General features: G+C 41.4%; 2 protein-coding genes across 3 annotated transcripts; one reads left to right on the forward strand and one right to left on the reverse strand.

Annotated features, from left to right (window-relative positions):
* The first annotated feature begins 52 nt into the window (after positions 1-52).
* Positions 53-7,486, forward strand: pik3c3 (phosphatidylinositol 3-kinase, catalytic subunit type 3). 2 transcript variants are annotated; one of them, XM_072458553.1, is made up of 26 exons: positions 53-410; positions 1,022-1,210; positions 1,469-1,612; positions 1,769-1,898; positions 2,048-2,074; positions 2,648-2,734; positions 2,794-2,889; positions 2,974-3,045; positions 3,128-3,232; positions 3,319-3,411; positions 3,487-3,672; positions 4,227-4,357; positions 4,596-4,674; positions 4,823-4,887; positions 4,967-5,072; positions 5,317-5,433; positions 5,520-5,651; positions 5,741-5,869; positions 5,955-6,024; positions 6,087-6,151; positions 6,226-6,310; positions 6,396-6,470; positions 6,551-6,719; positions 6,878-6,968; positions 7,043-7,168; positions 7,255-7,486. In XM_072458553.1, the coding sequence occupies exons 1-26, from the start codon at positions 346-348 to the stop codon at positions 7,267-7,269; spliced, it is 2,649 nt and encodes an 882-aa protein (XP_072314654.1). In that variant the 5' UTR covers positions 53-345; the 3' UTR covers positions 7,270-7,486. The 2 variants fall into 2 exon arrangements, with proteins under 2 accessions (XP_072314654.1, XP_072314655.1); XM_072458554.1 differs by lacking the exon at positions 2,048-2,074 and having other exon boundaries at positions 54-410.
* Positions 7,487-8,796: 1,310 nt separating this feature from the next.
* LOC140371775 (uncharacterized) lies at positions 8,797-13,057 on the reverse strand. The gene is made up of 7 exons (XM_072458982.1): positions 12,957-13,057; positions 12,699-12,819; positions 11,271-11,440; positions 10,280-10,452; positions 9,662-9,824; positions 9,433-9,575; positions 8,797-9,003 (listed from the first exon to the last, which is right to left on the reverse strand). The coding sequence occupies exons 1-7, from the start codon at positions 13,033-13,035 to the stop codon at positions 8,812-8,814; spliced, it is 1,041 nt and encodes a 346-aa protein (XP_072315083.1). The 5' UTR covers positions 13,036-13,057; the 3' UTR covers positions 8,797-8,811.
* Positions 13,058-14,274: the final 1,217 nt, after the last annotated feature.

The raw sequence follows: 14,274 nt of genomic DNA on the forward strand, positions 1-14,274 counted from the left end.
GACACAGATGCTTTTACTATGCGCTACACGCGTTTGTAATTCGGTGATCAACTATGTTTCCCTGAGCTGTCCACTTCTGTAGCGGCTCTGTTGTTGTTTGCTAAAACACCAAATCATGTCCGGCGAACGGACAGTCGCTGAAACAATGTATATACTGTAAATGCGGACACTTGCCGTTGTGTTTGTATTTTATCGTGTAATCCTTTGGGTTCTCTGTGGATGGCTCCAGGCAGTGAGCTGCAGAGTCTATGATCCGAGGCCTAGCAAACACAGGCTCCAGGGGCCCGGGCTTTCATGCTGAAGTCGACGGGTCTTGGGTAAAATCTAGTGTTCAGCAGTCGGAAGATGGACACTGACAAATTTAATTATGTTTACAGTTGTGACTTGGATATCAACGTTCAACTAAAGATGTAAGTGTTATGCCACAGTGAAGATCCATCTTGTGATTGTGATGACAGGATGTTGTCCTGGTTTGAGACACATGACAGCCAAAAATAAGGAGAAATATTACATTACACTACTCTGAGAGTGTCAAGTGTTTTGTCACTGTTGTCTAATTTTAGAAATGGTTCCTGACAAATCTAGTTTTGACTATTTTGTTTTCTCGCACATTTCTTGCCAACTCAATATAGACAGCTGTCCTATAAACTTTCAGAGCCGATGTATTTCCGCCACTAAAAAAAATAGCATCACAGCTGTCAGATATTTTGTTTGATTTGTGAGGAGTTCCTTTGTTTTTCCTTTTGCCTTCAGCCTCAAGCAATGTCATGGAGTATGGAACTGATCATGACTCAATTAAAGTCACACGCTTAGCACTCAACAACAACAACAGCAACAAAAAGTATTTAATTAACTAGCTATGAAACAGGACTTATCCATGCAATCAAACTAATATTAAAACACTAGGATTTGTTTTCATACTGGCAAATATGATCAGGTTTAAATGTCCCAATTATTTCTTTTAGCCACTACAGCATCTAATGACCTCATCTAACAATATTGTTGTTCCTCTTCTTTCCAGAGGCAGTTTAGAAGGGAAGCGAGAGCAGAAGAGCTACAAAGCCCTGCTGGAGGACCCTTTGCTGCGCTTCTCTGGCCTCTATCAAGAGAACTGCTCCGACCTCTACGTCACCTGTCAGGTGTTTGCAGAAGGAAAGCCTTTGGCTCTTCCTGTTCGCACATCATACAAAGCCTTTAGCACACGCTGGAAGTGAGTACACCAAAGATTAGGGATGTTAACAATAACCCAAACATAACTTGTTTTTAAGCACTTATTTTTAATCACTATTTCTGATTTATTTATAAATCAATACAATTTAAAAGAAAAAAGTATTTTCTGCAATTCTTTTCAAGATATCACAATAAATATAATATTGCAAGATTCACATTGTGATAACACTTTAAAAACAAAGATGAGATGTAGCATGTCTTTTTCACGGTCCTCTGTGTTAATACTGTCGTGGTTTAGTTGGAATGAATGGCTGCGGTTGCCGGTCAAATACCCTGACCTGCCTCAGAGCGCCCAGGTGGCCCTCACCGTGTGGGACATCTATGGCCCAGGGAAGGCTGTTCCTGTGGGAGGAACCACTGTCACCCTTTTTGGCAAATATGGGTGAGTCATTACTGTATGGAAACCTTAAGACCACTTGCTCAAGTAATACATGCTGTAGTGAGTCTAGTTTCAACCAGGGACTCAACAATGTAACAATGGTTCTTTATTATATCACATCTGTATCACGCTCACACTCACACCATTGTCTCATTTCAGTATGTTCAGGCAAGGCATGCATGACCTTAAAGTTTGGCCTGGAGTGGAAGGGGACGGAGGAGAGCCCACCACAACCCCAGGACGCACCAGCAGCAGCCTGGCAGAGGACCAAATGGGCCGACTGGCCAAGGTACAGTACCAAAGAACAAACGGGAGCCAGATACTTGAAAGGAGCAGCAGTGGGCTGACGGAGGATGTGGTAGTGAGTGGTGCAAGAAATGATGGAGTTAAGTGGACATTGTTGATGGGCTGCTTTGTCTGAAGCATCATTTGTTCCAGGGTCCTGACATGGAGGTACTCAGGGATGTGAGTACAGGAGGAGTTGTGTGTGTGTGGACAAGACCAAATGTATTTGCAAATTAATACATAGTAGATCTTTTTACCATAATGTTGTTCCTGCTTTGGATTGAAAGTAGATGAGTTAATTTGTAAATACAGTTTGGCTTGGAAGCTGCTGGAAACACTTGTATGTACAGGTTCATGTATGTGTAGTCAACCACACAAAACCCATTTTATTTTGATTTTGATTGAACCCTTTATTTAATGATATTTTTTCTATGGGGATGAGAGGGTGATGTGTATGTATCACACAGCAGAAAGATTGTCCAATTATTTGTAGACAAGTTAGTACTATGTTTCACTGTGTCTTGGACTGGGCACATTTTGAAGGCTATAACTATTTATTCATCTTTTAAACACTAACCGTAAACTGCTGATTTGTGGCCATCCTGCTTGTAACTTGGACTAAGCTTGTATTAAATCCACTTTGGACTGTCTGCTGGCACCTGCCGTGTGCATGATCTCTGCTGATGATTTTTCAATGTTTAGTGAAAAACAGTAGATTCACCACCTCGCGCTTGTCCCTCTCTCCTTGTGCAGCTGACAAAAGCCCATAGACAGGGTCACATGGTGAAGGTGGACTGGCTGGACCGTCTGACCTTCAGAGAAATTGAAATGATCAATGAGGTGGGTTAATTTTCTCATGAGCGACAAGTTGTCTCCATTGTGATTATCATCTTTTGCAGAGGGAAAAACGTAGCTCTAATTTCATGTACCTCATGGTTGAGTTTCCACGCGTAAAAACAAATGACAAGGAATACAGCATTGTTTACTATGAGAAGGTGTGTTTCATATGACTAACTCATTAAATATCTCACATATCTGAGTTTAGACACAAAATTATTTTATGTTTCTGGATTGACCAGGATGGAGATGATGCAGTGCCCGTTCTCACCAGCTGTGAGATTGTCAAAGTCCCTGACCCACAGATGGGGATGGTGAAGAGATTATTATTTATGACTTTTATCATTCTGAAGGTTGGGTCTGACTGTTTATGTTCATCCTAATCTTCTAAACCAGGAAAATCTGGTAGAAAGCAAGCATCACAAATTGGCTCGTAGCCTACGCAGTGGACCCTCAGACCACGACTTGAAGCCCAATGCTGCTACACGAGATCAACTCAATGTAAGAAACTACAATTCACTGGTTTAACACTTTGCTCCATTCATACAGCATAAAAGACTAAATGGTATATGATTATCCACTGACAGATTATTGTGAGCTACCCCCCAACCAAACAGCTGAGCTCTGAAGAACAGGATCTGGTGTGGAAGTTTAGGTACTACCTCACCAACCAGGAGAAAGTGGGTGCTCTTGATTTGAGACGATGAATGTGGAATAAAGAAAATGTGTGATACAGAGAATGTTTCCTGCTGCAGGCATTAACAAAGTTCCTGAAGTGTGTGAACTGGGACCTGCCCCAGGAGGCCAAGCAGGCTCTGGAGCTGCTGGGGAAGTGGAGGCCCATGGACGTGGAAGATGCTCTGGAGCTTCTGTCCTCTCACTTCACTAACCCCACTGTTCGGCGCTATGCTGTCACCCGCCTGCAGCAGGCAGATGATGAGGTTGTACTATTACGTACTTCAATATGTGAAAGGTCCAATCTGCTTGTCTCCAGAGATGTGATTGCTTTGCCTGGAATGTTCCACATTAAACCTCTCCATCCATTTTCTTCCACTTTATCCAGGGCCGGGTTGTCATTTTTTACAATAGAAGTATGTATTAAAAAGGAAGAGAAACAATGAAACACAAAAAAGTTGCAGGTGAAAGAACATTTAAATAAAGTCGAGCGTATGTTGTTGGAAGCAGCAGTCCCAGTATTCATTCAAATTTAAGTGTTTATAGTGCTCAAAAATACCTTTTTAAAAACATGTACTCATTCTGTGTGTGGGCTCAGCTCTCCACAGATCCGACCTGTAACCTGGCCTGGTGTCACCAGCTTGTCTCCATGGAGATGGATTAGTTTAATATCGTACTGTGGAACAACCAGACAATGCAATAACGTCTGTATGTGATTATGTGACAGGCGTGTGATCATCTGAAAGGACAGTTATAAATGTACAGCTTCAATATTTTCACTGGGACTTGACGTTTCTTTTCTCTTGACATGTATTTTTAGGATCTGCTGATGTACCTCCTGCAGTTGGTCCAGGCGCTTAAGTATGAGAACTTCAGTGATATTCAAGGAGGCCTGGAGCCCGACAGTAAGAGAGACAGCCAAGGACTCTCTGATGACTCTTCTCTGGACAGGTCAGCACTATGTCCTCTGTCCAGCTGGACCGAAGGTGTAAACCGTTGTACTCGCTGCTTTCTGCAAAATACCATTATTTGTTTTATAAAGAACGCATTGTACTAGGAATTCTGATTTTCCTGGCACAACTCAGGCTGAGTACTACAATTCTATGAAAACGAGGAGCAAATCGTACTCACTGTTTTGAATGTTTTTAGATTATTTTGTGTTTACGTTGGCTTTGTTTTTTTGTTCTAGTTCCCAGATTGTGTCGGCTCCATCGGCATCTGCGGCCCCACAGAAGGGCAAAGATGGCGGGGATAGTGAGAATCTAGAGGTAAGAAACAATAAGAAATGCAAAATGAATGCACAATTATATTTAGTTTCATTTTTTTATTGTTAAATTTATACATTTCTATAATATTAGGAACTGACAATGTCATAAAATGAATCTGATTTTAAATGTATTATTGTTCTTGATGCAGGACTTATGCACGTTCCTCATCTCCAGAGCCTGCAAGAATTCTACTCTTGCCAATTATCTGTACTGGTGAGAACAGGACAAATGAAAGAAGCTACTCTTACTCCTGACTCTATAGTAAAGTGCCTAATGTAGTTTGTGTTGCCAGGTATGTGATCGTGGAGTGCGAGGACCAGGACACTCAGCTGAGGGATCCAAAAACACATGAGATGTACCTGAACGTGATGAGGAGGTTCAGCCAGGCGCTGCTCAAGGTCTGGAACATTCTGCATTTACAATTTTCTCCTCCGTCATCCGAGATTCAGAGATAGAACCATAGTTACAACTCTCGCGATACGTTTACTCATTATATGTTACAATTTAAATCTGACTTGTTATCCATTTTAAAGGTTTTAACCTGATTGTTTTTTCAGTGTACTTGTCCTTCTTTATGTAACAGCAGCAGTATTTTAACCATCCTGATAGTATTACAATTGAGTATCCTTTTCCACGTTAAAGGGCGATAAGAACGTGAGGGTCATGCGATCACTGTTAGCAGCTCAGCAGACCTTCGTGGACCGACTGGTGCAGCTGATGAAAGCGGTTCAAAGAGAAAGCGGGAATCGTAAAAAGAAGGTACATATAATGGCAATGTACACGACTTTCGAAGCTGTACTTGCCCCATCTCGGGTGCCGTGACACAGCTTCCTCTCGTCCCGCAGACGGAGCGGCTGCAGGCTCTTCTGGCCGACAACGAGAAGGTGAACCTCTCAGACATAGAGCTCATTCCTCTCCCTCTGGAGCCGCAGATTCAAATCAAAGGAATTGTGCCAGAGACGGCCACTCTGTTCAAGGCAAGTTATCAAAAAGCAGTTCGTCGGTAGGACCGGCGTAACGGGACCACTTTGTTTGGACCACTCCTGATCGTTTCGTTTCATTACAGAGTGCGTTGATGCCAGCAAAGTTGATTTTCAAGGCTGAAGATGGAGCGATGTATCCTGTCATCTTCAAACATGGAGATGACCTTAGGCAGGACCAGCTCATACTTCAAATCATTTCTCTCATGGACAAGGTAATATTGAATGCACTTTTCATGCAGCTTTAAATAAATGTATCGCTCAAAAAGATGATAACCAACTGAATCTGTGGCCTTGCAGCTGTTAAGAAAAGAGAATTTAGACCTGAAGTTGACGCCGTACAAGGTTTTAGCCACCAGCACAAAACATGGTAATGACAGCTGCATTCTAAAAACATGAATCCTGCAATATAATAATCATCATTTTTTTCAGGTTTTATGCAATTTGTCCAGTCTGTACCTGTGGCAGAAGTTCTGGCCACAGAAGGAAATATTCAAGTAAGCTTTATGTTCGCGTATCGATTATAGTTACTGCATATTTTGTAATGGACATGTACTTTATTCATCTGCAGAGTTTCTTCAGAAAGCACGCTCCGAGTGAAAAAGGGCCGTATGGAATCAGCCCGGAGGTGATGGACACATATGTCAAGAGCTGTGGTCAGTGTCCGCCAGCTTTCATTTGAAACTGCATTTACGCACTACAATTACAATTTTAAACCAATCTCTGCTCTTTTTTCCCCAGCTGGCTACTGTGTGATCACCTACATCCTGGGAGTGGGAGATAGACACTTAGACAATCTTCTGCTGACAAAGACTGGTAGGAGAAATAAAACCAAAGCAAGTCTTCAATATTCAAATGTCCGGGTGGTCACGCTAGAGGGTCCCATGTGTTTTCAGGTAAGCTCTTCCACATCGACTTTGGCTACATCCTGGGCAGAGACCCCAAGCCCCTTCCCCCACCCATGAAGCTGAGCAAAGAGATGGTGGAGGGGATGGGGGGCATGCAGAGTGAGCAGTACCAGGAGTTCAGGAAGCAGTGTTACACAGCCTTCCTGCACCTCAGAAGGTAGAGGATGCATGCATCTAGGAAATGTGTCAAGAGTTATTAATAGACTTGCTTTTGAACTTTATACTATTTGGCTTGTTTCCAGACGCTTCAGTAAGCAGTAGAACATGAATTAATGATTACACACAGCTAAACTAGCCCTCCTCAATACGTTACAGGTACTCTAACTTGATTCTGAACTTGTTCTCTCTGATGGTGGATGCCAATATTCCGGATATTGCTCTTGAGCCTGACAAGACTGTCAAAAAGGTGAGAGCCATAAAGTCATTGCACCAGATTGATCCAACCACTCGCATGTTTTTGACGCCATCTGCTCCCTTCAGGTACAAGATAAGTTTCGACTGGACCTTTCTGACGAGGAGGCGGTCCACTACATGCAGAGCCTGATTGATGAGAGTGTGGGAGCCCTGTTTGCTGCAGTGGTCGAACAGATTCACAAGTTTGCCCAAGTAGGATTTCCTTCAGCTCACATTTTTGCCACAATATTTTAGAAGTTAAACTATTGTGTTCTAAATTAAACTGAATGTGTTTACAGTACTGGCGCAGATGAGCTACTGAGGACATGATCAACACAAAAATCAGCAGAATTGTGTCGGTTGGGCTCTGTCCGACGCCATGTTTAAGGCCAAGAATGCACTGCCAACCTTCACTGCAAGATGGATAAAACAATAATGCATTTTTGTTTGCTTTGTATATATTATGTATAATAACTATTGAATTGCCAGGCCAAATTTAAAGACTTGAAACAATAAATTAGTTGACTTAGATGGCTGTGCTTCATGTTTACACTGCGGTGCTGACCAGACCATCTGTGGTCCACACTGGGGGTAAAGCTGACCCCCCAGACAACAGTGAGTCAGAGCTAGTGACTAAGCATTTCCTGCTAAAAATAGTCTATATGCAGCCAGAAAGCTATACAATGTGTTCTGCCCCATTCAAGTTTATGCCATAGTGAATTACACATGGGCACATGAAGTACCAAGTCCCATAAAAGTGTCAGAGACCTTTGCCCTCTTGCCCTCGGCCTCAGAGTGTTTGTTCCCCACTAACAGCACAACACTGTTGTGTTCTTGATGCTCAGGTCAGCACTGGCTGTAGTAGAAGCAGATCAAACCTCTGCAAAGAGGGAAATGGGCTTGTGAGCAGACTCTGAATGACCCCTCGACTCTGGAGTCTAGAGAAGGTAAAAGGCAAACAAAAAGTTCTTGGACCCACACTTATAGCTCCCCAATGTGGCAGAAAGAGTGCAACCTCAGCAAAAGGAGGCAATCTGAAGCTGTCAGTCACGGAGCAAGGGCAGTGGTGAGTCAGATACAAAACAAACTGATAGAGTGATGAGCGGTCCACGTGTGGGGCTGCATGGTCTATGAAGCTGGTCAGGTTGGACAGGCGCTGGAGCACGGTGCTAAATGAAAAGGAGAAATCACTGGCAGAAAGAGCGGCGCGGGGGCAAAGCGCGCTGCCGCTGGATCAGCTCATAAACATCACGGCTCCATCAGTGGTCAGCCCTGAGGGGCCGCCACTGTTACTCATCTCTGCCAAACATGAGCCCACGCCATCTTTTACTGCCACAGTGAAATAGCAATTTAGACTTTTAGAACTTTAATCAGACATCAAGTCCTTTAGGGACATAGAAAATATTAGATACACATGGATCAGAAAACTTTTTATGAATTGTAGCATTCCTTTATGCGTCTAAATTTGTTCTCCCCATCCTTCTACAGTTCTGTGCCACAGAGCTTCTGACAGGATCCATCTCCAGATAATGGACTAGACTTGATCAGGAGGACCTTAGCTGGAGGATTTGACCTATTGTGCACATTTTGAGTAGATGAGCACGGGGCGAAATATGCAAACCCCACTCCAAAAGACCCGGTCTGGCCAAATATTGTACACGTCATTCATTGATTATTTATCAATAAAAAAGACAGTTGAAAGAAAGAAAAAAAACACTACTTTAACATGAAATAAAGCATAGTATCCAAGTGACAATTCCATTCAAACAAATACTGGTAAGCTAAATGACAGTTGAACACCTTTAACAGGGCAGTTGTCATGTCAGTGTCGGTCTTCATTGGTTCCACATGTCTCTTCAGAAGAGAGTGATTCTGTGGCATCTGGACTGGAGCCTCTCTGTGGGGAGCCTGGGAGGTGAGGTCTGGATGGAGGGCAGACTGGAGGAGGACTCTGATGACTCTCTATCACAGAGTTCAATGTGAATGTCCCCGGGGTCCACAGGCACCAAGGACACAGGCACAAAGGAGACGGGTTCACGGACAGGCGGCTGCATGAATACAAATTTTTGAGTTGATGTATTTTGATTTTGTGTAAATCATTTGAAACCAATGCTTGCAAAATACTAACAAACAGCTAATACCACAACGTTTATAAATGCTAAATAAATAGGAGGTTTCACCAAGGAAACTGGGCTTGGGGAAAAGGCGATTGCTAATGTTTTAATATTGAAATAAACAGAATTAGAAATGTGCTAAAAAATAGTTTCTTGGCAAATATTCTTCTCATGGGTTTGTTCATGTTGAGTGTTTGAACAAAGGTCGATAACCAGTCAAGGATGGGACCGTTATTTTTAAATGGAAAAGATGGTGCAAATATCAAGTAAATTCACATAAAGGGTGAAGTGATATATATAAAGCTGTAGATAAATAAACATATACATCTCTCACTAAATTGTGACCATGGATGGGGTACTGACCGGTGACTTAGGCTGACTGCTGGGGGCTGGTGAGGCTGGTGAGGCCGCTCTTGGTCGCTGTAGAAACATTCCACAAACTGGCAGCAGAAGGAGCAGCAGCAAGAGGCTCAGAGCGACCCCCACGATCAGCAGAGGCCCCAGTCCTGAGGAACACAGATGTGGGACAAAACGTATGGGCGACTGAACTGCATTTTGGTGGTTCATGTTGTACTCTGACTTGTCTCTTCACCTGCGTAGGACACGGTTTGGATGCACTGAGGACTGGACCTGGGGGAGGAGGCCATGTTGACGTTTGGGAAGGAGAAGTTGGCCACAGCGCAGTAGTTCTGACCAACAGCTAAACCAGAGAACTCCACGAAGGACAAGGTCTCATGGGTCCACACTGTGCGGCTCTGGGACAGAAACAGAAGAAACAAAACCATTAAAATGATAATCATCATTTTTGCAACATTTTCCAACTTGTAGATTTCACCATCTCTTACATCCATCTTCTCAAAGTTATTTCCCATTATATGGAAAAGAATCACAATCTTGCTCTTGACGTGACCCTACACTTTGTATGTTCCGTGTGCTGGCTGGCCCATTGACTGAATAGAAGAGCCCATGTGTCTTTTATTATTATTTATGATTTATTATTATCATCAATTATTAGTTATTATTATCATCAAAATATACAATGGTATTAAACACTCACATTGCTTGAGGTTTAATGCATTAATAACATTTGCAATTTTATTATATACGTGGAAAATACATACTACAAACAGTTTTCAAAATATATATATATATAGTCTTTTTGTAAGTTCTAAAAATGGGATTTGGATGGTACAATTTCCATGTGTCTGACCTGGTACTCGCTGAGCTTGTTGTAGAGTGTCACTGTGGTCAGGGGGTCGATGAGCTCAGTGATGGGGCAGCAGTGTCGCGCTGAGCACCGCCTGCTGGTCGCACATGGGAACTGCACCTTGACTAGCAGCTGATCCTCTCGCAGAGACAGGAACACGGAGGGGGCACTAAAGACTGGCCCGGGACACAGGGGATGTGGGTTTAGGTGCAAGGATTTACAGTATAATCAGAATATCTTGTTTTTCACATTAAAAAGCCCCGTATAGTATTGAGTATGGACAATCTTGATGCATGGTGTTACTGTGCAATGAAATTGTGTACATTAAATTATGGAAGCTTGCAATTATAGTAACTTGTAAGCATACATATTTTTGCTCTTATTTTGATTGGTTTTATTTGTTGTTTTATTGGACAGTCTGCTTGCTTTTGGATAGGCCCTCCACAGAGGTACAGTCATGACATACTCTACAAGTGCTATTTAATTTAGTTTAAGTGTAACACAGCCAGCACTAGAAGGGGAGATCAAGGGCCTTAGTGGGCCCCGCAGGGTCTCAGCCCTCAGAGCAGATGCAATGTCTGAACTGTCTGATGTTACGCCTTTGACAGCCATTTTTACAGCCACAACTGCCCTGGGGCAGCCTGCCCGTGATGTTTTATGTCAATAGCAAATCTCTCCACCACCAAACACCATCAACATATTCTAACTGGCCAGATGGATCAGGTGTTTTTCCTTATGACAAAACAACAGCACTACACAATTTAGACACAGATAATTAATTTTAAACATCTCAACTAAAGCAACTACTAAAAAGAAAACGCTCCAAAGCCTTTATGATGCATTTCTAACATTCTAGTATTAGGCCTACAGATTTGACCGATTCCTCCATCACAAACACCAATCATAACAACTATAAGTGAGTCATAGGGCATGACACCTTGCCTCCTGTGTCTAAGTGTAAAATGTGAATGCTTAATCTTTGTAAATGACTAACTAAAGTCAGTGTAGTCAAACTTGCGCGGTTTCATCCACACAGTGGCGCTGGGGCTGAGGTGGACCCCCACGCGCACCATGCTGTCCACCTCAAAGTTGGAGACAGCTTGGGACACGTCACAGGTGTGAGAAGACACCCAAATGCACCACGACACATCCCTCCATGGGCCCCTGAAGTGGACACAAGATATCTGATCAAACCATTGTTGAATTGTTGACCTTGAATGCCGACCTAGTAAAATATGTTTCCTTAATTTGTGTACAAAAAATGTGCATTAACATTTGGCTACAAAGCAATTTAACCATTATTTAGAAAACACTCAAATGAAATAATTGTATGATTCCATTGTAATAGTCTTTGCTTGTTGCATGCAAAACGATAATCATGACATCTCCAAATTCAGTGCTCCAACTGTTCTTCTGCCAGTCTGTCCAGGCTGGACCCTCGAGGACTGGCTCAAAAATAAAGAATTCATAATAATGTATAAAAGGGTATTGTCATTTCAAACTTGTACTTATAGTGGGTCGAGTTATTCTGGCTACTATAAGTTAGAAATATTAGCCTATTAGTATGTGGTGATGTAAAAAAAACCCATCAATCAAACCATTGACACCATAAAACAGTGAAATCCTTCTTTTTTTCTTTAGAAAATGTTATTATTATTACCATTATTGCCTAAGATAATATTACGTTATGTTACTATTCCTCATATATGACCGGCTTTGGAAATTCAATTTAAATTTTTCAATCTGGATAAAAAAATAAGGTTTACTTTATTAGAATAGAGTAAAAAATTTACTTCTAAAATTAACAAATGCTTTTTTTTTTATCTCAATTGTTTTTGTCAGTTTGCTCTCTCAAGAACTAGACGTTTTAAGATTTATTTAAAAACTACTTGATGAGACTTTGCATCTTCAAAGGTCGTTTTTTCAAAAATACAGTTAAGATCGGCCCTCAAAGTACCACCTACACACCAAACTTTACCGTACATGATACAATCTTAACAGAAATGTTTGTTGATACTGCATCTAATTCTAAGCTTGATTTATTCAAGTTTTAATAACTTTAAATTTGGAATGTTTATGCCAATTTCTGTCAAGACCTAGTTTACTCATGTACCAAATTTCATTTATCAAATCCCCTGGACACTTTTGGCACTAATATGTCAACAAAGAGATGCAAGAAAATGTGAACCTGCCAAACTATTTTTTGACTCAAATATTTACTACTCAAATCTTTATTTATACATGAAATCATTACATAAATATTTCCTTAACATAATTTACTGTATATAAGTAAACTGCAAGGTAAAACTGTAACAGCTCTCTAGGATCTCAAAGATGTTTTCCAACATCTCATTTGTTTCAATTATGTTAAGGTTGTTCAAGGAAAGCAGCCGTCTCCGATGTGCGTGCAGACTTGACTTACCCCTGTGACCTTGTCTGCACGCTGAAGGTGGCATTAGGACTGGCACGAGGACAATCCCACCGCAGGAGGCAGCCTAAGTCCAGCGACTCCAGAGTGGTGTAGCACGTTATCCCAGTCGACCCTGCACGGACACACAGCATCCACACACAGAAATAGCACCACACATTGATCTGTTAAGCCCAAATGTCACAACTCCGTTAACTTGACGGCAGGTACAGAGGCAGACGACGTTATATTGCATTAAGTGTAACATCTCACCACTGATGGACAGGAGGAGGAAGAACCATGGATGAAGCAGGGACCTCAGCTGATGAGAAATCACATCTTGAATCGCCATCAACTGTTCCACGTGACAATGAAGACTGTGGTCCAACCTGCCCGTCTACAAGCAACTTTTCACTGAAGAGGAGCGGCAGAGGAGAGGCACAGCCCAGGACAGGACAGCAGGAGGTGGAGATAAAGATTTAATTGGGAGGCCAGAGATTTTGTAAGAGAGAGGAAAGATCATAATCTCCTTAAGGGGATGAGAAAATTGGAATGAGGATACAAGAAGATGAGACATGGTTTTGGATTAAGAGCCATTAAATAAATCTGTTTAAAAGTAATAAAGACTGAACTGAAGTGTAACATTTGTGAAGTGTATAGACCTTTTAACCAGCATAAAAGATTATTCAAAGGCCTACATGGAGCAATTTAGAACTTAATTGAACATAAATACAAGAACCTAAAATATATGACTAGTTATAATTGTAAACAAGTCATAGTACAATAGTCATGCATAGATTTTTAATAGTATTGTATAAAATTGTAATAGAAGTAAATCCTTGTTTATCTTTTAGTAATGTTACCTGAACAATTAATAGACTGCATTTTAACTAGATGTAGGTCGATGGGAAGGCAAGAACCTGACAAAGTTTGTGCATTCTATCTTTTTATTGAATACAGTCTTTAAATAATAATCTGTACATCTCATTAGCAGGTCTTTGACCGTTCATTCCAAAAATAATAATAATAACAGCTTTATCTGCAACAATACATTTGAAGTGCACCAAACAGAGTCATTGCAACAGTAATACTAAGCTTAACATTCCTTGGTTCATCAGCAGTATCAGTCAAAAGGCATCTTTACATCTGCAGATTTAGAGTTCACATGGTGCTGTCAGGACACAGGCACAGTGGCGCCATCAGCCCAGCAGAGGTCACCAAACACTGGCCTCCAAACCAGAAGGAGGCAGTTAAAATGAAGCGCTCAACATTAATACATTTTTCATTGCGGAGCAGCCTTTGCACAAAATGTCTGGAAAAGAAGTGTCTACAGCGGAGTAAAAACTGTGCAAATTTAAAGAGACACTTTTTTTTTTTGAAGAATGAGTTAGAGCAACCTGGGATATTTTATGCATTCATGTTTGGTGTTTAAGGCCCGACAAGCCAATGTCAATTGGTGTCATTCTTGCCTTTTTTTTTTTTTTTTTTTTTTTTTAAACAAACAGTTTTAACACTTTCATTTAAAATGTACATTTTTTCTAACAGTTTAAGATCAATTTTATGTAAACTTAATTCAATCTTTGGGAACAGC

This window comes from Eucyclogobius newberryi, unplaced genomic scaffold (genome assembly GCF_026437365.1).
Source record: "Eucyclogobius newberryi isolate DKJ021-1_F unplaced genomic scaffold, fEucNew1.0.hap1 SCAF_22, whole genome shotgun sequence".
Lineage (NCBI taxonomy): Eukaryota > Metazoa > Chordata > Actinopteri > Gobiiformes > Gobiidae > Eucyclogobius > Eucyclogobius newberryi.